Source organism: Siniperca chuatsi, linkage group LG14 (assembly GCF_020085105.1).
Source record: "Siniperca chuatsi isolate FFG_IHB_CAS linkage group LG14, ASM2008510v1, whole genome shotgun sequence".
Taxonomy (NCBI): domain Eukaryota; kingdom Metazoa; phylum Chordata; class Actinopteri; order Centrarchiformes; family Sinipercidae; genus Siniperca; species Siniperca chuatsi.
In genome coordinates, this window is record NC_058055.1 from 27,193,276 (window position 1) to 27,217,049 (window position 23,774).

General features: G+C 41.0%; 1 protein-coding gene across 4 annotated transcripts in view; it reads left to right on the forward strand.

The window, feature by feature from the left end:
- si:dkeyp-23e4.3 (rho GTPase-activating protein 7) overlaps positions 1-23,774 on the forward strand; it is a 128,880-nt gene that overhangs the window by 60,966 nt on the left and 44,140 nt on the right. Inside the window, exon 1 of one of the 4 annotated variants that reach the window (XM_044222813.1) lies at positions 20,225-20,457. The exons of 2 other annotated variants lie outside the window; for them this stretch is intronic. In XM_044222813.1, coding sequence (XP_044078748.1) covers positions 20,445-20,457 — 13 coding nt within the window. In that variant the 5' untranslated portion in view covers positions 20,225-20,444. Of the gene's footprint in view, positions 1-20,224; positions 20,458-23,774 lie in introns of those variants that run through there. One more of the 4 variants, XM_044222812.1, reaches the window with a different exon arrangement.

Here is a 23,774-nt window from a genome sequence, read left to right on the forward strand (position 1 = left end):
CCAGTCCTACCGACACTGTATTGATACTTAAAACAGTAGTGTTAATCATTGAGACCCACCCGTATCAAACACTCCAAAATATGGCTAAATACACAACTTCCACTTAACGCTAGCGTAGTTAACTGTAAATGCGAGTAGCAGAAATAAAGCTGTGTGTTTAGAACGTACCAAGCAAGGGGCGGACAGAGGAGAAGGGGATTATGCTGCAGGAATGGTTTGATAAGTTTCTATGGATGTTTTGCTACTTTTTATTTCTGCCGTTAAACTGGGTCACCATTGTGGGCCATTGTAGCTACTGTGAATCCAAGATGACTACAGCTTCCGGCCACCACGGAGAAGGAAGCTCCAAACTTTTGAGAGCCACCTTTCTAGTCTCCAGTAGGTGACTTTGATACTCGTAGAGTCGAGTGAACAAGAGAAAGGGAGAAAGAAAAGAAAAGAGAGATGCACAGAGAGAAAGAGAGACAGATGAATCAGACACAGACAGATAGTGATACTGAGTAAAGGAGAAAGGTTGAAAAACAGAGAAAAATAAAACCCATGGATAGACTAACAGAGAGAGATGAATAGAGAGATTGGGAGTGAAAGAGTTATCCACAAGCTGTGTATCCAGGTCACTTCAAAGTGCTAAGAAAACCCAAAAGCAAAGTCTCGTCCTGGGCAGACGGCCAGGTCTGACCTGGCCCTCCACTCCTTCCATTAACACCCCTCCCCGAACCGAAGAAAGTGCAGGAGATTTAGTACAACTGCAGAAAGTTTATATTAAACATTGGCAGCTTAAATACGGCTCCCCATTAACACCTCCGAAGTGGATTATGAATCACCAATAACGAAGCGGCCTAATTTTTTCTTGTTCCCGAGTTATCAGTCATTGTTCCCATCAAAGGTTTATAGGCCCCAGGAGGGGACAGTGCCGGAGAAGTCGGCCTCACCACAGTAATTTGAAGTTGGGAGCTGAATGTGAAGTGGAATGAAGTTTTAGAAACAGAGTGAGTAAGATAGTGAAAGGAAAAGAAAGAAAGGAAGGAGGCACCGTTGCAGAAATATTGGTCTGCGTGTGAGACTTTTATGTTGTCATTTTAATCATAATAGCAGGAAGACATCTTGTTGCTTGTAAAATTTCACATGTACTTTGTTGGATCATCCATATTTTTTGTGTGGAGCATAAATGAATCTTTTGTTATTAGATATTTTACAATCAACTTCTGCCTGAAAGACCTCTAGGAGCATAAGAATATTAACTCTGGTGATTTTAATTTTATAAGAGAGATTGGGTGGTAAAAAAGAATCCTTCATGTCTTATTTCAGCCTACAAAGTTGTATGCTTTCCCCCGTTTGCGTCTGTATTAACCATAAATCTGATAACGTGAACATGGCATTAACCCCAGAAAGGCTAAACCTCAGTCGATTTTACAGCTGTTTTGAATTTTAAAACTAAAACATTTCAGGATTCAAAATGTCCCAATAAAACGTACTTTGAAGCATACCGAAGCTGCCAGTATGCTTCTCCACACCTTTCCAATATCAGAATTGGGCAATTTTCTCAACTTTTCATGACTAAATATTCCCAGTCATTCCCACTTCACACAGCAATTGGTCAGGTGTGTGGAGGTGTGAAAGTGATGCGCGGGTCAGGTCTGTTTAATACTCGCACCCACCCCACCTGTTGATGAGAGCAAATCTACACCGCCCCACCTGCAAAAACATGCGTTAATCAACCACCCGGACCCGACCCGACCCACAAACCGCCAACTTTGTGCATTCTGGTAGCACAATTGTCAGGACTGAGCGCGGCGGCGCTCTCTAAGGTGCTGATCCTGCTGCTGCGAGCAGCTAGGGAGCTGTGCAGAGCGCTCTCTTTCTCCCCCACCCGCAGCAGTGGGAAGATGTAGGCTACATAAACGGACGAATGGTTCCAAACGGTATTCTTTATTGTTGAATAGCAGCAAAACAAGTAACCCTTCATTAAAGACATGAACTTTGTCTCTGTCTTTCTCTTTCTCTCACTCATGGGCTACAAACAAACGACGCATCCTTCACATCTTAAGTGTGAATTTTAACTAAATAGTAGCCTACATGGGGAGGAAGAGAAGGCAGAAGGTGGATTATTGCACGTAATGTTTCTGTAAGTTATTAACAACTTACTCGGGATGCTGCTTTGTGACCTTTTAACCCGCCCGCCCGAACCCGTGATATTTTCTAGTAAACTTTCCCGAACCCGCCCAACCCGCGGGTTGTGGGTCGACCCGCGCGTCACTAGCAGGCAGGGTTAGTCTTCTGAGCAATGAATTGTTTAAATGCAGACAGAGTTCTTGAAGAAAGATCAGGGCTGCAGCCAGGGGGAGGCTTTGACGGCAGGCTTAGTGTGGTCATTCTGAACTCTTTTGCCTTCAGACATGTAGTTTGTTTCAACATACTGAAACCTTTGAGGGCAACACACACCATTGTTTTTTATGTAAGCCCGAACACCAACGGCCTTACTTTTACTTATTACTTATATTATTACATTGTATTATACCGTACTATACTTATCAACCTGTAAATCCACTTTGGTACTTAGACTTATTTTAGCTTTTATACTTATATCCACTTTGTACTTAATTTATCTGACCTGTATTATAGTGTATTATATTCTGATTTGCTCAGCACTTCTATCCTTGTGTGCAGTGATGTGACAGTGAGCAGCTGTAACAAAGAGTTTCCCCTCGGGGATCAATGAAGTACTTCTGATTCTGATTCATGATGCTCGTCAGCACGCCAGAATACTCCATTGTCTTATTTCCCAGCACTGACGTTCTTCAGAAAAGCAGAAATTCTATCACATTCGCACATCGATTAGCACATCCCGGCTACTGTACCTTGACTACTACTCTGGTCTGTAAGAGTGTCTTTAAATGCACTCAAGTATCCTGGTTATGATCAGGTTGTTGGAGTGTCAGCTGTATGTGCTGGGCATGTTAACAGATGCTAGCTGGATTTCTCGATAGAAACCAGGATACTGTGGCATGTAAACATCCAGGTTTCTGATCATTCTCTGCCATGTTTGTAGGTGCATTATCAACTCAAGTTACCTCGTAATTACCGCTGATCAGATGAAGAAACTAAATCCAGCTCTAGTTCAGACAGCCAGACACCAAACTCAGTCGCAGACTTGAGAACTGAGTCTTGGACTCGAGTCGACTGTTGGAAATACAAAAAAAGGTTGAGTCCTCCCTCCCATCCCAACGACATTTTGACCAAACACCAAAAACAAGTCTCTTTATACACTTATACTTTCCTTTATAAATAAAATCTCTTAATTTTTTAATTATTTTTATTTTGGGTTCAGTTAATTGTTCAATTAAATCTGTGTAATTAAGTCCGTAAAATTTCAATCCAAACATTAAGATCTAGATTTGTTTCAATGCCTTCCACATACTCACCTAAAAGTAGTCACATTTAAATACGTTCCAAATACTGGAATCCACACTATAAAATATCCACCAAGTGTCATAAAAAAAACCAAGTTTACACCCCCGAGAAAACCATTGTATTTACGCCTTCAATTTAAGAGTTCTCGGCCCCCAGAGTCCACTGGCTTTTCTAAATTTAAAGAGGTTTTAAGTCATTTAGTGTCTAGACAGGGAGTGTTCCTTCCAATACAGAATAAGTTTCTGCAGCTAGAAATCTCAGCAGTTGAAGAAGTAGTTGTTTAGTCACTGGTATTGATCTGCAAACCCTATCAACCCTCTGCAGATGGGGATTTTATGCTGCGGGCCAGTAAAAATCTTACTTATTGCTCCTTTAAAGCAGGAAGGCAGGTAATCAGATGTACGGTACGGTTCGGATAGGCGAGCAGACAGTCGCGTTACGGCAGAGACAAACAGTCGGACAGTGTAATAGGCAGACAGACAGGCAATCACCCAGCCACTCAGGAAGGGTCGGTTAATCACAGAGGGATTTCCTGAGCAGGACGGAGCAGTCAGAACAGCAGTCTGTAAAAGGCTGTATCATCCTGTGGACTGCAGCAGGCTGGGCGGGGGACTTCCTACAGTCACGCTGCGATGACAAAGACTCAGAGGTGTGGATGCTGGTGAGCTAAGAATGTAGAATGAAGTATAAAGTAGTAAATAAAGTATTTCTGATTCTGATTCTGATGAGTGTTTTTAATTTCCTTGATGTCCACACTGTAACACAAAGGTTAACACAGCACTTCCCTCACCCAGGTTTCTTGTTTTAATCACACAAACATTGTTCTTAGTACAGTTTTGATGCAGATAATTTAAGTATTCAAATGTACTGATACAAACATGCAGCGTGGAATTACAAGGTCTTTTATTGTGATAGGGAGCTTGTAGATGCATTTGCACTGAGAGCTCCACTCTGTGGGAGAGCAGCGACACGTAAACTAATTCAATACACCTTTTTAAATTCCCTGCCTGGTAAAGTGCCATGTTTTGACATCCCCAGAGCAATGCATTGTTTCTGTTAAATTTTCTAAACCTTACTCTTCGGTCATTTAGTCAAGCTTTACTCCCTCAAGAGCCGCATGAGATTACACAATCACCAGTACACTGATCTTCATGTGTAAAATCGGTGGCAGAAAAAAAATATATATTTCACACTGTAAAATGTCAGTTTCCATTTCCATTCCACTATTCCCACTAGTCAGTTAATATTGTGCAAAACCTGATGGAGACTAGTAAAACTAAGTAGTTGTAAACCCCCAACTACCAAAGTGCATGCAAAATATTTTTCAAACCTTTATTTAACCAGGATTTCAGTTCCTTAACACTTCAATGTTTCCTGTTTTGCCATCATGTCACAACACAGGGGCACTTGAGCCGCCCGAACGCTGCCCAGCTGCCCTTCTGGTTGGCCCACGTCCCGATCTGGACAGTGCCACTCTCCATGAGCCCTCCTGGAGGAGGGTCCCCTACTTCACTGAAGCCCCTCAGAGTTTGTGCAGACTGTTGCAGGTGGTCTGGTGTTATCCTTGTGTGCCCGATACTGTGCCTCTGTGTTTACTTGCTGTGTTTTTCGAGATATCTTCCTAATTGATGTTATTCTCTCATCACATTTCGGAGGAAACATCCCACTACCATAAATGGAAATGAGTCTTCCAGACAGGCTTCTACTTTCAATTTGATTGTAATTTTCTTCTCAGATAATGACTTCCCTGAGAAATGAGTGTCTAACACACTCAGAAACACAATTCTGCACAATGACCAACAAATGTATTAGATACAGTCAGTGGAAGGCGAGGAAATTCCAGAGGTCAGCCATCTTGGCTCTGTTCATGTAACGATGGGGGGAGGGGGTTTCCTTTCTGTGGTTCCAGCTAAATGCCAGTAAGTGTTAACTGGGCTGATTACAGAAAGTTGTAACTTGATACAGACATTTTTATATTAAATAATCCACATTTTAGCAACAAATCAATACAATCAATAATGTCTAGATTTGTACTCAAAGAAATTATTCACATTTGTGTATCAAGCTGTAAACTTGTGATCGGATCAGCAAAGACACATTTTAGAATAGTGGGTAGATTTCCGCCATGTTTCCCTGTATTACTTCCAGTTCATTATAATGAAACTAACAATCAGCTTCTTCAAAATCCCGATTGGTTATTGATCATTAAAGGAATAGAATATGCTTAATATTTTTCCTTCCCCCTAAAAAAGTTTTACATTTCTGTTTGTGTGTGGATTAAACAAATGAGATGCGACATGGTAACTAGTGACCTTTAGAGGCGTTGGTAGGAGTATTTTTAGCCATGCTAGCAGCATGGCTCTACTATTGGCAGAGTCGGTTGGTCAGTCCACCACTTTGGTCAACAGCTTTTGAATGGATTAAGATGAAATTTTGTACAGACATTCATGATCCCAGAGGATGGATCCTACTGAATTCGGTGACCCTCTGACTTTTCTTGTAGCGCCACCATGAGGTTGAAATATGTGGTTTTGAATGAAATGTCTCAACAACTATTGGATTGATTTGTCATGGAATTTGGTACAAACATTCATGTCCTCCTCCCAGATGAATTGTAATAACATGGTGAGCCTTTAGATCTTCCTATAGCGCCATCATCAGGTCAAGTTGTCCAGTACTTTGGTTTATAATACCTGCAAAACTAATGGCATTCCCATCAGCCTCAGTTGTAGTTGTTTGGAGACTTATTAGCAAATTTTACATTGTTAACATGCTAAACTAAGATGTGTTAGCATTTAGCTCAAAGCACCTCTGTGCAGGCTCACAGAGCCATTAGCACGGCTGTAGACTCTTGTTGAACTTGAGAGACCCAGGGTAACTGTTTTCCCCTGCTTCCAGTCTTTATGCTTAGCTAAGCTAATCGCCTCCTAGCTACAGCTCCTTATTTATTCATATTTATTCATACTTCTATTACTACTGTGCAATATCCACTGTCTCATTATTATAATCTGAATAGGCTACACTTAACAGTTCATGCACTATTACTTACTACTTGTATTATTACACCGTACATACTTATCATCAACCGGCAAATCCACTTTGTACTTTACACTTATTTTAATTTTATACTTATACCTACTTGGTACTTAATTTATCTGACCTGTATTATACTTTGCTTAGTGCTTCTATGCTTCCTGTGTGCACTGACGTGACAGCGAGCAGCTGAAATGAAAGAGTTTCCCCTCAGGGATCAATAAAGTATTTCTGATTCTGATATTTACGCACAGACATGTGGATGATATTGATCTTCGCATCTCACTTTTGGAAAGAAAGCGTATAATCATCTACACCACATTTTGGCTAAAAACCATCCAACTCTGTCACCACTGACTCTGGATCTTATTGTTCTTTGCCTTGTACACACCTTTTTAATTTGCCTTACATACACTTCTTGCCGACATAGTGAGTGAGATGTGGCCTACTGTTGTGTATGTGTTCTGTCCTGTTTGCTGATGAAAGTTAGCTCTATGATAACTATGGTACAATACATCAAATGGCAACATTTATGTTAAACATTGTACATGGTTCCCTCCAATAAAATAAAAATAAATAAACAACAATTTCACTATAGTGGAGAGCAGGACTTCCTGCAAACTAAAGAGGATATATAGTAGCTCTACGGTCAAAAATCTTTCATCAAACTCAGGCAAAAAGTAAGACAATAGTTCAAGTTGAAAGAAACCAGCCCTAGCCTTAATTAAGGTTTTTGTTGTTCTTTGCAAACAGCTTGTCCTTCAGTCCTTGTCCTCCACCCACGATGATGTTTGTTCCTAATTGTCTTTCTTTGCTTAAATAAAGGTTAAATATATAATGTAAATAATCCTTTTATCTTTTGTAATCCTCCTGTCTCTCTGTAAGTGCGATGTGTGTGTGTGTGTGTGTGTGTGTGTGTGTGTGTGTGTGTGTGTACCTCCCCTGTCTGCCATGACTACTGTTTGACCACAGTGCAGCACTAAATGTTCTCAACCAGAGAGGACCGAGGACAGGTGAAGCCTCATTAAGAAGGCAATGATGGTTGAGAGAAAGGAATTCTCACACACACACACACACACACACACACACACACTGACTGAGTGAATGTGCCACCTTGTTTTTTGCTGTTAGAATAAAAGGAATGTCAATAGTTGTATAACTGTGTGTGTTTATGTGGGTGTTACGTGTATGGGTGTCGACACAGTGAATGTGTGACAGAGTGAATGTGTGACAGAGTGAATGTATGACACAGTGAATGTGTGACACAGTGAATGTGTGACAGAGTGAATGTGTGACACAGTGAATGTATGACACAGTGAATGTGTGACAGAGTGAATGTGTGACACAGTGAATGTGTGACAGAGTGAATGTATGACACAGTGAATGTATGACACAGTGAATGTGTGACACAGTGAATGTGTGACAGAGTGAATGTGTGACACAGTGAATGTATGACAGAGTGAATGTGTGACACAGTGAATGTGTGACACAGTGAATGTATGACACAGTGAATGTGTGACAGAGTGAATGTATGACAGAGTGAATGTGTGACACAGTGAATGTGTGACACAGTGAATGTATGACACAGTGAATGTGTGACAGAGTGAATGTATGACACAGTGAATGTATGACACAGTGAATGTGTGACAGAGTGAATGTATGACACAGTGAATGTATGACACAGTGAATGTATGTTAGAGTGAATGTGTGACACAGTGAATGTGTGACAGAGTGAATGTGTGACAGAGTGAATGTGTGACACAGTGAATGTATGACAGAGTGAATGTATGACACAGTGAATGTGTGACACAGTGAATGTGTGACAGAGTGAATGTGTGACACAGTGAATGTATGACAGAGTGAATGTATGACACAGTGAATGTGTGACACAGTGAATGTGTGACACAGCGAATGTATGACACAGCGAATGTGTGACACAGCGAATGTATGACACAGCGAATGTGTGACACAGCGAATGTGTGACAGAGTGAATGTATGACACAGTGAATGTGTGACACAGTGAATGTGTGACAGAGTGAATGTGTGACACAGTGAATGTGTGACACAGCGAATGTGTGACAGAGTGAATGTGTGACACAGTGAATGTGTGACAGAGTGAATGTGTGTCTGTATTTGGCTTGTAAACAGACTAATACATCATCTGAAGAAATGACAGTAATTTCAGCTTTCTTGGGGTAGTTTGGACCTTTTCTGGTTCACCTTTTGAAGTGTATATTTGCAAATTAACGCTCACTTTGTACCACTAAGAGTAGTTTTTGCTTAAATCATAATATCCCACACTTCTTCTCCCCTTTTGGAGGCTGATGGCAGGCACTTACAGAAGCTGATGGCACCATTTCCTCCATTTTGTCTCCTGCCAATTTAGTGTCTTTCCCTCATCTCTTGAATTTTTCATAGCTTTGTGTTTTTGTTGACACTGTGGTTTATTGTCTGATAAAAACCTGCTCTGTTCGGGGGGCGTCCTGGTGGCTTTTAGCTGGCTACGGCATCAACTGCTCTTCTGTCATTTGAATGTGACCTTGGACTTTTGTTTCACTGAGTCTCGCTGTTTCTCTCCATCCTACTGCCATTCAAAATGTGTTGGTTAAAAGACGTCAGGAGTGCCACACCTAAAGAGGGGCAGCAAAGCAGAGAGTTGCAATTAACTCCCTAGACAGCCCTGTCTCTGAAATTACATTTATATACAACTAATTTGCAACAGCAAATATGTTTTGAGGGAAACATAATGCCGACCAAATTATCTTTTCTATTAACATAATGAGGAAATGTTGTTAATTAACGCACCTGGCAAGTCACAAAAATGTTGATACTGAACGCATCAGTGAAATGTTCACGGACAACATATTTCATTTGTTTTCTGCCAAAATCTTGCAATACACTATCCGCTTGTAGTGACTACAGCATCATTAAACTTTTTTATGGTTATGTTTAGGCACTGGTACTAATACAGAAACAGTCAGCAGTGACTTAAGACATAAGATTTTTTATTAACATTTAACAGAAAACACATCTTTCCCTAACCTTCACCAAAGTGCTTTTGTTGCCTAAACCTAACCGCAGACAGGAGTCTGGATGCGAACCCTGGATTCTGGTGTCACAGTCCTGCAGTTTGTATGTCCCCCATCCAACCGGACCACCTCCTTGCGACTCCAGTGCGATACATAAATGTAGTGTTTCATTCACAAAAAGAAACGTTGTCTCTGAACATTATCCAGGCAGCGGTTACGTTGTCACCACAACGTAATTATGAAAACAATTTAGTAATATACAAACGTAATTTCTAGGAGACAGGGTTGTCTTAGACCGGAGCAGGGGGTGACACCAGATCAGTAGGTCTTGTCAAATCAGTGGCCAGAGGGTTAGGGTTAGCCTGAAGCCTGTATCTGGTTTTAAACGGGAAAAACATAGCCGCTTGGTCAGAAACATTAACGTTTGAGGTTAGAAATACGCCATGCAGTTGCTAAATGTTGATCCTTTTTTCAGCCGCACAAGTTTTGAAATTTAAGTGACAGCAAGTCCGTGGCTATGCTATCGAGATTTGGCTACTAGAGAAACAAGAAATGCAGACTTGTGTGTGTTCAGAGGTGTAACGCTGCATACTGCAGATGAAATCAGAACCTAGTGTGTCAAAGTTGCCCGTGGTGTGAACCCTGTTGGACAACCATGTCAGGCAGTGGCATTAAAGGTCAGGTTTGTTGTTGGACACGGTGTTCCAGTTAAATGAAAGGCGGGGCAGCAGAGGTGGTGAAGCTGGTGTTGGAGTAGGATTTCCTCTGACACTGACCCGTGTGACCTTGAGCGCCGGACACAAGTTTCGATTCAAGGCTCTGAACTGAACAACAAACTAGTTTATTTATAGTGCACCAATGCACCTTCAGATGCACTCAAAAGTCATATAGTCTTATATGATACTGAAATATTTTGGAAGCTCCCTCCAGAGCCACAGAAGACATTGTGCAACTGTTTTCATAAGCTGATGATGAAGAGTAAACTGATCTTTATGTGTAAAATTGGTGGAGTGCCCCTTTGATGTTAACACAGGTGTAACTATTACACTGATGCTAGCACAGGCGTGGTTAATACTGACTCGACTCGCGGGCCGCTAAACCAGCGCCATAAAGGCTAGAAAAGCTGCGCCGGTTAAAATAGAAACACTCTGTCAAAATTTAATAATTCGATATTCGATATTCTCTACAGCAGACGGGGGAACGAGAAAGTGTGGCGGCAGCACAGCAGAGGGTGCGTCAGAAATGAACAGAGCTTGGAGCAAAAGTGCCCTTGAATGCTCATAAAGTTTTGTTTATTTGCTGTTCTCACTTGTTATTTATTAAAATAAAAAGGGCCATCCCCCCTGTTAAAAATTAACAAATCGCCTACTGCATGTGAGGACATGTGTAATTAACGACACTGATAGCACAGGTGTGGTTAATAACACTGAAGATAAAACAGGTGTAAATAATGACATTAAGTTTCTCATTAAGCCATGTCGGCCAGCCAGGATGTGCAATACCGGTGCCCTGGAACTGGAACACCTTAATGGTATGCAGCCATTATTGATTACTAGTTAAACCTGTTAGTTATTTAAAGGTTACAAAACAAATATGACCAAAAGGTTTATTTCTAATAGAGCATATGGGTAATACAGTGTAGAATTAGTTTCTAGACATTTAATGAAGAGAAAACACAAGACATCTTTGGGATACACACCCACAGCCATCCCCCTTTAAAACTAGAGTGGTTAATAGATTGATTTATTGCTTCATCTGCTATAGTAAATAATGAATTCTTATCAATGCTGAATACAAAAATCTAAATAAACAACAAACTTAAATTAGGATTTTTTCAAAATGGAATGAAATTTTAAGAAACTTTGTGAACTATTTTAGATATTCTCATGGTTTTCAAGCTCATGTTTGTTTGTTTGATTGTTTTTTTAACATAAATGAGCCACAGTGACTCCAGGTTTAGCTTCTTTCCCTCACCAGTGTCCACAATTGGAGGATGTCAAACATTGCACCAGTACAGGCCAACTGTCACACTTGGTGTTTAGAGGAATTTTGGAACAATAATTGCGCTGAAAGCCTGGTAATAACATCTCTGAACATGGTGCCAGGGCCTCCGCTGACCCTTGGCAATGTCCCCGGGTTTCCATCCACTGCCCAGAACAAAACAACAGAGAACACTTTATTTATAGTGTGTGTCAACAAGTACAGTTGGAAGGGTCAGCTGTGGGGCGTCCCAGTGACTCAGCGGGATAAGGCTCTTGTCTAACTGTGTGTGAGATGCTGCGAGGCTGGGTAGAAATCTTTTATTTACTCAGATTTTATATGCCTATTCAGTTTCTGTTTCTGTTTTTTCTATCCATGTATTTATTCAGTTTTATTTATTTCAATATTTGTATTTTAATCATGCTTCTACATTATTGTTCTTCTTTGGTTTTATGATTGTCCCTCATCTTTCTCTTATATCTCCCATTACCCTGATTTCCTGAGTGAATGAATGATTAGAAAGAAAGAGATAAATAATCACTTTAAAAAAATTAATATAAAATATAAAATGTATTATTTTTTACATTTACTTCATAATCATGTACATAGCTCATTCTCCAATCTTTATATTTAGTCTTTATATTTATTTTCTACAACTACACAATGGCCAAAAGTATGTGGACACCAGAATATTACACCAGTATGTGTGCTCTCAAGCTAAAAGCAGCATACACTAATTTCAACAAATCACCTTTGCTGTAGTGCTGATTTTAACTTCAGTGCATTCAATTATTTTTACTGAGTGATGTCCATAATTTCTTTTAATTTTAAATAATCTAAGGAAATTTCCTGAGCATTCCCGGTGCTTTCAGTCCCGGCTTCACTTACAAATCAGAATCAGAATCAGAAATACTTTATTGATCCCCGAAGGGAAACTCTTTGTTACAGCAGCTCGCCTTTACGTCAGTGCACACAGGAGAAAGTACTAGCAAACGATATGATACACTATAAACACTATAAAACAGGTCAGAAATAAATTAAGTATCAGGTCGGTATAAGTATAAGATAAACTAAGTGTCGAGTACCAAGTGGGTTTACTGGTTGATGATGATAGTACAGTATAATAATACAATGTAATAATATAAGTAATAAGTAATGAGCAGAGGTGCATGTACTGTCGAGAGTAATAGAGGTATATAATATCAATAACAATAAATAAGAAACTAACATGGGAAAACTAATATTGCACGGGAGTAGTACACAGAATATTGCACAATTATTATTAATTATAGCGGAGATGTAATGATCAATGTCCAGTTTAGTGACTTTGGGTCATACAGACTGACACTTAGAGGGAGGAGTTAAAGAGTCTGATGGCCACAGGCAGGAATGACTTCCTGTGGCGCTCTGTGGTGCATTGTGGGGGGATGAGTCTTCCGCTGAAGGTGCTCCTTTGTTTGACCAGCACGTCATGGAGCGGGTGGGAGACGCTGTCCAAGATGGCGTGTAGGTGCAGACATTCACATCTGCCCAGTCCTAATACACTCCTCTGCAGCTGGCTATTCATCAAAACCAAAAACATGACTGACAGCACGGTAATGTTTGGGTTTTAGCATGGAAATAAAGATGAACTCTAGAAGAAGACAACAAGATAGCAAGAATAAAGCAATCCATCAAGTAAATCCCCAGACAGCCATTTCTGCTTGTTATATCAACAACATTGGAGCTGAATGGGCATTTTGTAACAAACAACACATCTATCAGCTGAGTAAACTAGTTGATGCTTCAAACTTTAAACTTTATTTTTTTGTCTTTTTGAGATAATTTTTTTACCAATTTTTTTCTCCCAATGTGGAACGCCTAATTTGATATGTACTACAGTAGTTGTCTCTGCTAACTGTACTGCTAGCCTGGAGAGTGCTGCTGACAGACGGGTGCTACCTTCATGACAGAATATAAGGTGCTATCTCCCTAATTACCCCACCCCCCTCTGTGCGGTCATGACTAAGCAGTAGGAGTCAGCAACAAAGTTGAGCTCACCCACCGACTTCCCATCATCCAACATGGCTAATTGTTTGTTGAGGAAGCACGCCCAAGCTGGAGGTACTACCAGGAATCGAACCTCTGGTCTCCCTGTGATGGTCAAGAAATTTGCCCCTGTGCATCCTGCTTCACTTTCTGGTGGCTAGAAAAAGGGAGCAAAACATTTCCCAGCAGTTCAACGTAGGATGGTGGCAGCAGTGAAGTGAAAATGAAGGATGGCCTTTTCCATACTAACTTGCCAGCACTTTTATTGTAGTTATATGGTAGTTTAGCCTGATAATCGGACTGAATTGCCATTTTGTTTCATCTTCATTCAGGTGTTTAATTCATGTTAGCCAGCATCTGTACGCTCAGGGCAAAATAAAACAATCCCAATCAGTAGCAAGTGATGTCTTCACCTCTCCAACATCATTTTCAGTCACCATGGAAGGTGTGGTAGCAGTCACTAGGAGAAGTCCATGTTTTAATGTTTTTGTGGCTAATTTTCATGGATGTAGCTAACATTCTTAATCTTGCCTACCTCTCTGATTGGCTTGGTTGTTTCTCCAACCAACGGAGCACCCAGAGCTGTTTCAATGGCTGAACAAATGGGAGGTAGTAGAAACAAAGCCACGGTCATCCCACCGGACTCCTCTTTCTCGCTACCTGTTGAAACGCCTACCCCTGAGGAAAATAGCGGTCTCCTTTTTCCTTACTAGACTTTCCTCAGCCGCAGGTTTCTTTGATGAAAGTGGATGAAAGCTGCATGGAGCTCCACACTGCTGCTCAGCAGACAACCTTTTCAAAGTTCAGGGTGTCATTTCATTGGGAGCAGATTTCAAAAACATCACACAATTGAGCTTTTGAGATGTGCTTGTGATTATTCTTGGGGCAACCTGAAGTGATTCATAGGTCTTTCTTAAAATGTTTTCTATTTACAAAAAGAAAATAAAGATGATATGTCTGTGGTGTTTTGGTGAAAGTGGCACCTTTGCTCACAGGTGTCAAGAAACAAAGAGACAAGACGCTGTGACCACTAACAAAATGGTCCACAGACTCCTCTGAATCCGGATAATGATCATTTGGCAAAAACAAACAGCAGATTTGAAGATGACAGAACCATACAGGCAAGGAAATGAGGGCCCAGAAAGTGTGCTGTGTTTGCTGCCAGAGTATCCAACCATTGGTTTTAGGAGGTGTACTCCTCATGAAGACACTTTGCAAATGAACTGTGTGCGGACGGCCCATTACTTCACACTCTCAGATCATTCCTAAGTGCTAATAAAGAGCAGCTATAATCCGATTCGAAATTAATTGATTGTGAAGACCATGGGAGGCTGCTTTAGTAAGGATCTGCCCCTGCAAAGCCAAACAGTGGCAGCAGTGAATGTTTACTTCCACAAAGAAGAAGCCAGGATTTACGCATTTAATCAAGACATTCATTCCTGTGAGGACGCTGTGGCTGTTGTTTTTTTAGCAGGAATGATGGCTGTAACATTCATGCGGTTACTTGAAAGAGAGACAGAAGGGGATTTGCTATGATTTATAAATTAAGTCATATATACTTGTTTATGGGAGGAAAATACCATAATTCTGATTCAAAACCGTAGCGCAGATGTGTGTCACACTGGCAGCCAGAGAATTCTCGACTAAGAGAGCGGAGATTTATATATTTATCCCGCCTGCTTCGCTGAAAGAGCCAGCTTAAGAAACAAAAACACTTAGTGCTATTCTCACCGCCTCGTCTTAAAGAAATCTGGTGCTGACTGTCTTGTACTGAAATAGACTTACAGGTGGGTTTGCTAAAAAAAAATGTTTTCACAGATATCCTTTCGCTTTCAGTCCACACCCACTGTGCGTCCCCTTCATGAGTCCTCATTCCTAAACAAACCGAAATAGACCGTTCGTCAGTGCCTTCCCATATAACCTTTGACAGTTCCAAGAATGATTGTTGAGCGTCTTCTGATCTGCCATGCTAGGGTTAAGGTTTGGTTAAGTTTAGGCAACAAACACTACTTGTCTGAAGTTATGGAACGACTGTGGTATTGGTTAAAAGAAACCGACTTTGACTGGGATGCAAACTGGACACATCCAAACACACCACCCACCTCGACCTTCTCCCTGAGAGGTTTTGCAGTGGTATGACATCACATTACTTCCTCCGTTGCGTCTGAGAGACAACAGCCATTATTATTACGACCACAAGAGCGTGTTTGAATTGTTTAAAAAATGACCAATGCTATCTTTTTTTGGTAAAAGTCTCCCCGTTTTCTAATGAATTTGGCAGGTTCCGTACAAAGAGCAAAAGTATAAACAAGTACACAAGTGCACAAGTCAATCTTAAGCATGTAACCTCTGCTTATGTATATCTTACCACAACAACAAACTTTGACAACCCCCCCATCCCCACTTACTTTTATCCAAGTACTTTTCCTTGAGTCAAATATTCTAATACTTTTCCCATCCCTAGCTAACTGTTTTGCCTTGTGCTAGATATTTTCACAAAAAAAAGTTAAATATGGTAAGTGAGAACTTTTAACAGCCAGTGTTTCGTCAGGTTCTAGAGATTCTGTTCTTTGAGGATTTTGCTGGTTGGTGACCTTTGTTGATAGTTCATGCACGTTTTTAGTCATGGCCGTCAGATGGTCGGTCGGTCTACCACTTTGGTTCAGACTGAAATATCTCAACAACACGCTAAACTAAGATGGTGACTGTGGTAAACATACCTAACATCAGCATGCTAACATGCTGACAGCATTTAGCTCTAGCACTGCTGTGCCTGAGTACAGTCTCTCAGAGCTGCTAGCATAGCACGAAGCTGAAGCTGCGAGTCACTTTTGATTTATTAAACCGTTTATTGCTGGTTGATCATTCAGATTGTGTTTTTCCATCTGGATGTTACATTTTATTAAATAGTCAATCTACTGGTTACTATCATGATATGTGGGCTGATAACAAGACTGCAAGCAGAGTACAGCGTTTGGTGTGGGCTGCAACTAATGATTGTTTTCTGTATCATTTAACTCTTGGTTATTTTTTTAATTCATTAATTCCTTGTTTAGTTTATACTGTTTCCCAGAGCCCAAGGTGACTTCTTCAAGTTCAGTCCAAAAGCTAAAGATATTACAGTTTACAGTGATATAAAACAGAGAAAAGCAGCAAATTCTCCCATTTGAGAAGCTGGAAACTAGAGAACGTTTGTCGTTTCGAGAAATGAACTAAACGATTAATTGATCACAAAACTGTTGTTGATTATTTGACTAATCATTTTGTTACTAGGCCCATTTCAGGCCCATGCTGTACTGTACAGTAGATATACACAGAGAGGCGCATTTACCCTGTCACATAAACACACACACACAGATGAAGTGATAGGTCTTGTAGCGTGTGTGCTGCAGTGTTCAGAGGGAGGGATACAGTTCAAGGGAGCGGGCCGCTTCCTGTCCTGCTGCATCGGAAATACCAGCCCCGAAGCCTCCGAGGCTGGATTCATGTTAGACTACACACACTCTGTCTCTCTCTCACACACACACACATTCACAAGCACACAAAGTAAAATCAAATACGTACACACCCCAGAGCACGCACGCAAGCAGCAGAGAAAATGCAGCGAGGCTACGCTTGTGAGAGCAAACACAACACATCACATCCTCACTCACTGTAGCTGCCTCGTCAAATACCAAAACACACACGCAAAGGACACACTCTCATTCACATTTCACACATAAACACTAGGCGCACACACACACACACACACACACACACACACACACACACACTTGCAGAAACTCCCATCCACTGGGGGTATTGTTAGATTCTTCCTCCTCTGACGCCCGTGAGGCTCTTGCTTGGGAAAAGGAAACGCAGTCTTGTGTAACCTTTATACACTGCAGAGAGCGACGCGCACACACACACAGTGCGAGAGTCTTTTTGTTAGCAGAGCCAGAGGTCAGGCCCTGAGCTCTGCTTTAATCCTGATTTCTACAGTCAACATCTTGTCGGCTCCAGAGACCGAAGGCCTTTACCCCGTGTGACTTTGGAATGAGGGTTTAACTGCTTGCAAATTAATAAATACATGAATAAATCAAAGTGCAATAAAATAGGTTGGTAAACAAATGTCCTTGGTGGTGAGTTATTTAATGGCTGTAAAGTTCATTTAAAAACTTTTATAATGTCTTCTGCTACTTAGAAGCACAGAGGACATGGAATTTTACATTAAAACTGCAATGCTCAAGGGCAAAGTTTGGTTTCGGACATAAGGGAGACACAATGAGGTGAAAACACACACACACGCCTGTATGTGTGTATATACATACACATACAAGCGCGTGTGTGTTTTCACCTCATTGGTCTCATCCTTCGAGCTCGGGTCCTCTACCAGAGGCCTGGGAGCTTGAGGGTTCTGCGCAGTATCTTTGCTGTTCCCAGTACTGCACTCTTCTGGACCGAGATGTCTGGTGTTCTTCCAGGGATCTGCTGTAGCCACTCCTCCAGTTTGGGGGTCACTGCCCCGAGTGCTCCGATGACCACGGGCACCACTGTTGCCTTCACCTTCCAGGCCTTCTCCAGCTCTTCTCTGAGCCCTTGGTACTTCTCTAGTTTCTCGTGTTCCTTTTTCCTGTTGCCATCACTTGGTATCGCCACGTCAACCACAACGGCTTTCCTCTGCTGTTTGTCCACCACCACGACGTCAGGCTGGTTCGCCATTACCCTTCTGTCAGTCTGGATCTGGAAGTCCCACAGGATCTTGGCTCGGTCGTTCTCTACCACCTTTGGAGGTGTTCCCCACTTTGACCTCGGGGTTTCCAGTCCATACTCCGTGCAGATGTTCCTGTACACTATGCCAGCTACTTGGTTATGGCGCTCCATGTATGCTTTCCCTGCCAGCATCTTACACCCTGCAGTTATGTGCTGGCTGGTCTCAGGGGCCTCTTTGCACAGCCTACACCCTGGGTCTTGTCTGGTGTGGTAGATCTGGGCCTCTATCGCTCTGGTGCTCAGGGCCTGCTCCTGTGCCGTTTTTTACACTTTGGCTTTTGTATGGATTAAACAGACGAGATATTAGTGGGCTTTGGAGGTGATTTTGTTATGTTTGACAGAGCTAGGCTAGTTGTTTCCCCCCGTTTCCATTCTTTATGCTAAGCTAAGCGGTTGCTGGCTCCAGCGTCGTATTTACCAGACGGATAGAAGAGTGGTATCAATCTTCTCATCTAACTCATTAATTAATTAATTCCCTGTAAACTTCACTGCATTGTATCGATATCACGCTACGTCTTACTTTGCTACAACTACCAAACTAACGCTGTCAGGTTTCCAAGAGATCTCTTCAAAGATCTCCCCAGTTTTGAAGCTTAAGCACCCCTACGTTTTTCTCTGTACGATCTCTCCCTCGTGTGTGATATCTGCTGGGGAGGTCTGCATCCCGAATGTCCCACGCGTTTCCATAAGTCACAGATGTTGTTAAATATCAGAGTAAATATAAAGCAGGCCATAGAAGTGATTGAGGGGGAACCTGCTGCTCGGTCTGTTCAGAACAGCTGCTGCAGCTGTTGGGATGAAGTTAGGTTGTTCACACATACATACACAAACACATATCATAATTAATCAGTTAGAAATTTGATTGGTGACACTGGCCAAAATTTTACCTCAACATACTTAATGGCAGTGGAACGTAGGAAATAGCTTTTTGACTCTAGTGTTGTAGACGTACTGTATATTGTATATTTCCCACAACCAAAAGTTTCCAGAACTTTCTTTAACCTATAAATGAACTTATCAGGCCTCTGAAATCTTCTCAGAAATGTAGCCAAACAGAAGAAAACAAGTTTCCACCCCTTGTCTCTCTCTTTGTACTCTTCCTCCTCTTGCTCTGTGACTCTCGACAGACTGTGAAAAAGTCCATTAGTTGTTTACATTCTCCCACTTTCTCCTCCTCCACTTGTGAATTAATGTAGCGAATCATGCAGACCGCTCTCCTCTCCTCTCCTCCGAGGGAGTTATTCACATTTAAAATCCCATAATCAAACACCTACGCGTTAAATGGAAAGCCATTAACACTAATGGTATACCTTGGACTGAGCCAGGATGAAACCTTGAAGGACTACAGACTTATTAGAGCACGGCAAGGACTTTATCCTCCTTGTGTTGAATCATCTGTCTTTCATTTCGTCTGAAGTGGCTCTTTCTCAGAGCCCCCCGCCACCAAACAGCTATTGGAAGGTCAGAGATCGGAGCTGTTGGAAAGTATTCAATCTGAAAAAGGGGAAAATCTTATTTCCTCACTCCTTTCTCTTTGTAATTTCATCATCTGTGATGCAGGGCCAGAGCGGAGGAGAATATTGATTTGTATCATGAGTGCCTTTACAAACCTTATTTGAGGCAAAGTGGAACTTCGGACTCCCTGAATGGCTTATTTTAAATAAATCGGCCTCGAAGCCAGCTCCTGCCCCGTGGAAATCTGTGGTCACTCCTGTACCAAGTGGGCAGCCAGCTCACTGTGGAATCCATCATTTTCTTCCAGGGAGGGTCAACAACATTCAGCTTTTACAGATTTTATCTCCCAGATTTGACTGGCCTATCCATGACTTCTTCCACATCTCATACAGTCACAGACATTCAAAGTAATTGCAGTCTCCATAGGCAGGCGCTCATGTGTCTGAAGTGTTTCCCCTCTGGTTATTTTTAGGATGCCCTCCCCCCCTCCCCTCTGGGGTTCAGATGGTCTGGTCCGGGCCAGAGGAAGGGGAGTGGTAGGGGAAAGGGGAAATCTTCAACAATGACTTCATTAACATGATGTCCAACATGAGCAGTACAACTGGACTTTACGGCCCCATTACAACACTGGATATACGACTCTTTCCTTTGGATTTAATTCTTTACATACCTCTGTGTCTGATTCTACATCAGTTCTCCTTGTAACATGGAAGTTTGCTAAAGTTCCCTCCATCCAAGACTTCAGACCTCAGAAGCATGTTGATCACAAGTGAGTATGTGTACAGCTCATGTGTTGTGTTATATGACAGACAGGGAGATAATGAGAATCTTAGCCTCTCTTTCTACCTGTTTTCTTTTTGATGACAATTGAAAATTGGTGCTTGATGACATTCATTAAGGAGATAATTGGATAATTAGCTTAACGAGTGGTATTTAATGAGGACCTGATTGAGCCTTGATTAGACAGAATATAGCTCCTGGGCTACTTGTAAAAGTCTGTTCTGGTAGTTTGCTGAATTAACTGAAGAAAGACTTCAAATTATAAGGTACATAGAAGGCTGGAGTGATACTTACTTTACTAGTTTTCAGCAGATGTTTATGTAAATATGTATCAGTAGTTTTAACCAAAGTGTAATGTGGTTGTTCTTGATTCATGAGGCAGAGAAGGAATTTGAAGTACTCCAGTATTGACTGAGAGGTCTTTGTTGTTTGAGGGGCCTGAACACATCACGAGTGCCGTTCTGAACTCTGGTGGAATAAAAGCTTTTTCTCTGGCAGGAAGAGCGTAGGAATCACTCTGAATGTGTGTGGGATACTTTTCAAATGTGATCTGTTGGAGAGAACTGATCACCTGCAGAAAACTGCAAATATTCAAACTTTGTAATATGAATGTGTGTATAAAAACTTTAAAATATGCATGTGTCTGTGTAGTAATGCTCTCCTGCGTGAAACCCATATGTAAATCATTCACAAATGGTTACCTTTATTCTGAAATATGCGACCTGATATTTGTGGTTTTGGTTGGATTTTTGTCTTTTTGCTTTCAACAGTAACATGTGTGGACCTCACATTTGCACTCCGGTTACACAACATGTAGTAGTAATCTGTAACTCGCTCACCATGTTGTGCCAGTGAATGTGTGAGGGAGGTTATGACAAGGAAAGCTGTAATTATGTTTAAACTGTGCTACAATAAGAATGTTAGGGCTTCAACTTCAGGCACCAACCACTGTTCATCTATTTTGCTTTAGCGGTTATGACAGAAAATTGATTAATACATTATTTTTAACAATATTTTTATTATGTTTTTCAACACAAACACAGACAGATCCAATAATACCAACAATTCACAGTGGCCACAAGAACTAAACCTCTGACTTAGAGCCATGATATATGATGTACATGGCACATGATATACTCAAAGAGATGATTGTTCACTCACTTAAATATGTTGTGGAAGCATAAATGGGGAAATATCATTGCATCGATGTATCTATATGTACATGTAGAAGGAAACGTTCAGACCCCTTACGGTCGACAGTGATGCAACAAATACACATCTGGAAAGAAAGAAGGGAAAATAAATCATTTTAAAAAAATAATTGAGGGAAAAAAGATTAAAACATTAAAAATAAATATCCCAGTCTGTCATTCTTTTTAATACAATATTTGTAAGTCTTTTACCAGTATATTTAAAGAAGGATGTCCAAGTCTTAAAAAAATCATCCATTTTAATTTAAATCTGTGTGTTAGATATTCCATTGGTATTAGCTCAAATGTCAGTTCATGCCATCCCAAAATTATAGGTGGTGTGTTATCAATCCATACGAGCAATATATTTTTCCGGGCAGCAAATGTAAGAATACTGATACTTTAACATATATATATATATAATATGTATAATTTATAGAAGGACTGAGTAAACCGAGAAGCAGCACCTGAGGTTCAGTGTCAAGCTGGACATTAAAAATCAAGTTACGTTTACCAACAACTTCACCGCAGTACTCCTCAATAGGGATACATGTCCGCAGACAGTTCAGTGCCTATAATGTGTCGAAGATATTCGGAAGTCATGAGTTCAGCTTACCCCCGGCTGAGAACTGATTTCTTGCCTGTACCAAGGAGAAGATGTGTGAGATCTGTGAAGTCTGACGGTCAAAGAAGTAACCGCTTTGATTCTGAATAAAGCTACAAACGTGTAAATATCTGAAGAAGTGATTGTGGGGAGACCATATTTCTGCTGAATTTGTCCAAATGTAAGCATCAGTCCTTCAAATAAATATCAAATAAATGCCCCACACAGAGTCATTTCTGGCTACCAGCTTTGTCGCAGCTTGCTAGCTTCAAATCTATTTTATCATGCAGGAAATAGAATATTTCTTCATCCAGATTGTTAGAAGAGACTTACTACCTTCAGAACAACGTTGCTAAATGACATTCTGGGTTGAGTTGTTTTGTGATAACGTCTTATAGTTTACCTTTTTGTGTACCTATTACCTACAACCTGCCTTTTGTAATTCCACTTTAGTTAGTGATTTCCTACACTTTCCAGAATGCCTTTCAAAAACTTCCACGAAGCTGGCACTTGACCTTGTTGCATTGTGCATTACGAACACGAAACTGAAAGTTTTCCCAGTCAAGATAAAGGGAGAGTTTCACTCCTTTTTTTTCTTCCTTGCTCCTGTTCTTGTGACAGTGGGCCTCTGTCCTTCTTCTACAGTGGATTTCTTTTAGTTTGACTGGTGAACATTAAGGTACAATGGAGGCTTTGGAAAGAAACCTTCGCTCGTTGATTCTGACACCAAAAGCTGATGCTCACTGCGATGCTTTTGATAGTTGAAAATGTTCTGTGTGAGCAAAGTACTCTGTAGGTGCTGGAAATATCTCAGCGTGATGTCACTTTTATCTACGTTTTACCACACATTCGTAGGAATAGGCCAAACAGGCCCAGAAAACGAATGTACAGTAGGTGTTGTTAATAAATAATAATAAATCAGTGGACCTATTTGTTCAAAGACTTAACCTTAACGTACTTTAAAACTATGCTGTCAAACCCCAGAGGCATGGAGTGGCCGTGCAGGTGTTTCGCCCTAACAGTTAAGGAGCTTCTGTTGTTGTATAGTCGTTTCGACCTATGTAAATGCACAAGTGGCTTAGTAACTATTACTAATACCTACAGGACAAAGTGAAGTTTTAGATTCATTGTAGAGGTGAGAAATGTTGTAATCCAAACTATCTGCAGTTGTTTCTTTGCTGAAAGATAAGATAAGAAAGATAAGTGCTTTCATTTGTTTGGATCATGGTTACAGAGAGAGGAAAGGATCCAGTCAGGGTTGCGTTAAAAAAAATCTCTAAAAATATCACTAACAGTAATTATGTCAGCGTGAATCAAACCTGGATCTACAGTCCACCGTCCACAGAGAAATCTCTGGTTACTTACTAGCTTGTATCTACTTCCCCCTTATTCATGTAACCGCAGCTTTGGGTTGCGATAGCCGGCCCCATTTTGGATCTGGTTCCAAGGTGCTTTAATATCCAGATTCATTAAAGTGTCTTATCTGAATCTTTTATCTAGCTTTCTCCTTCA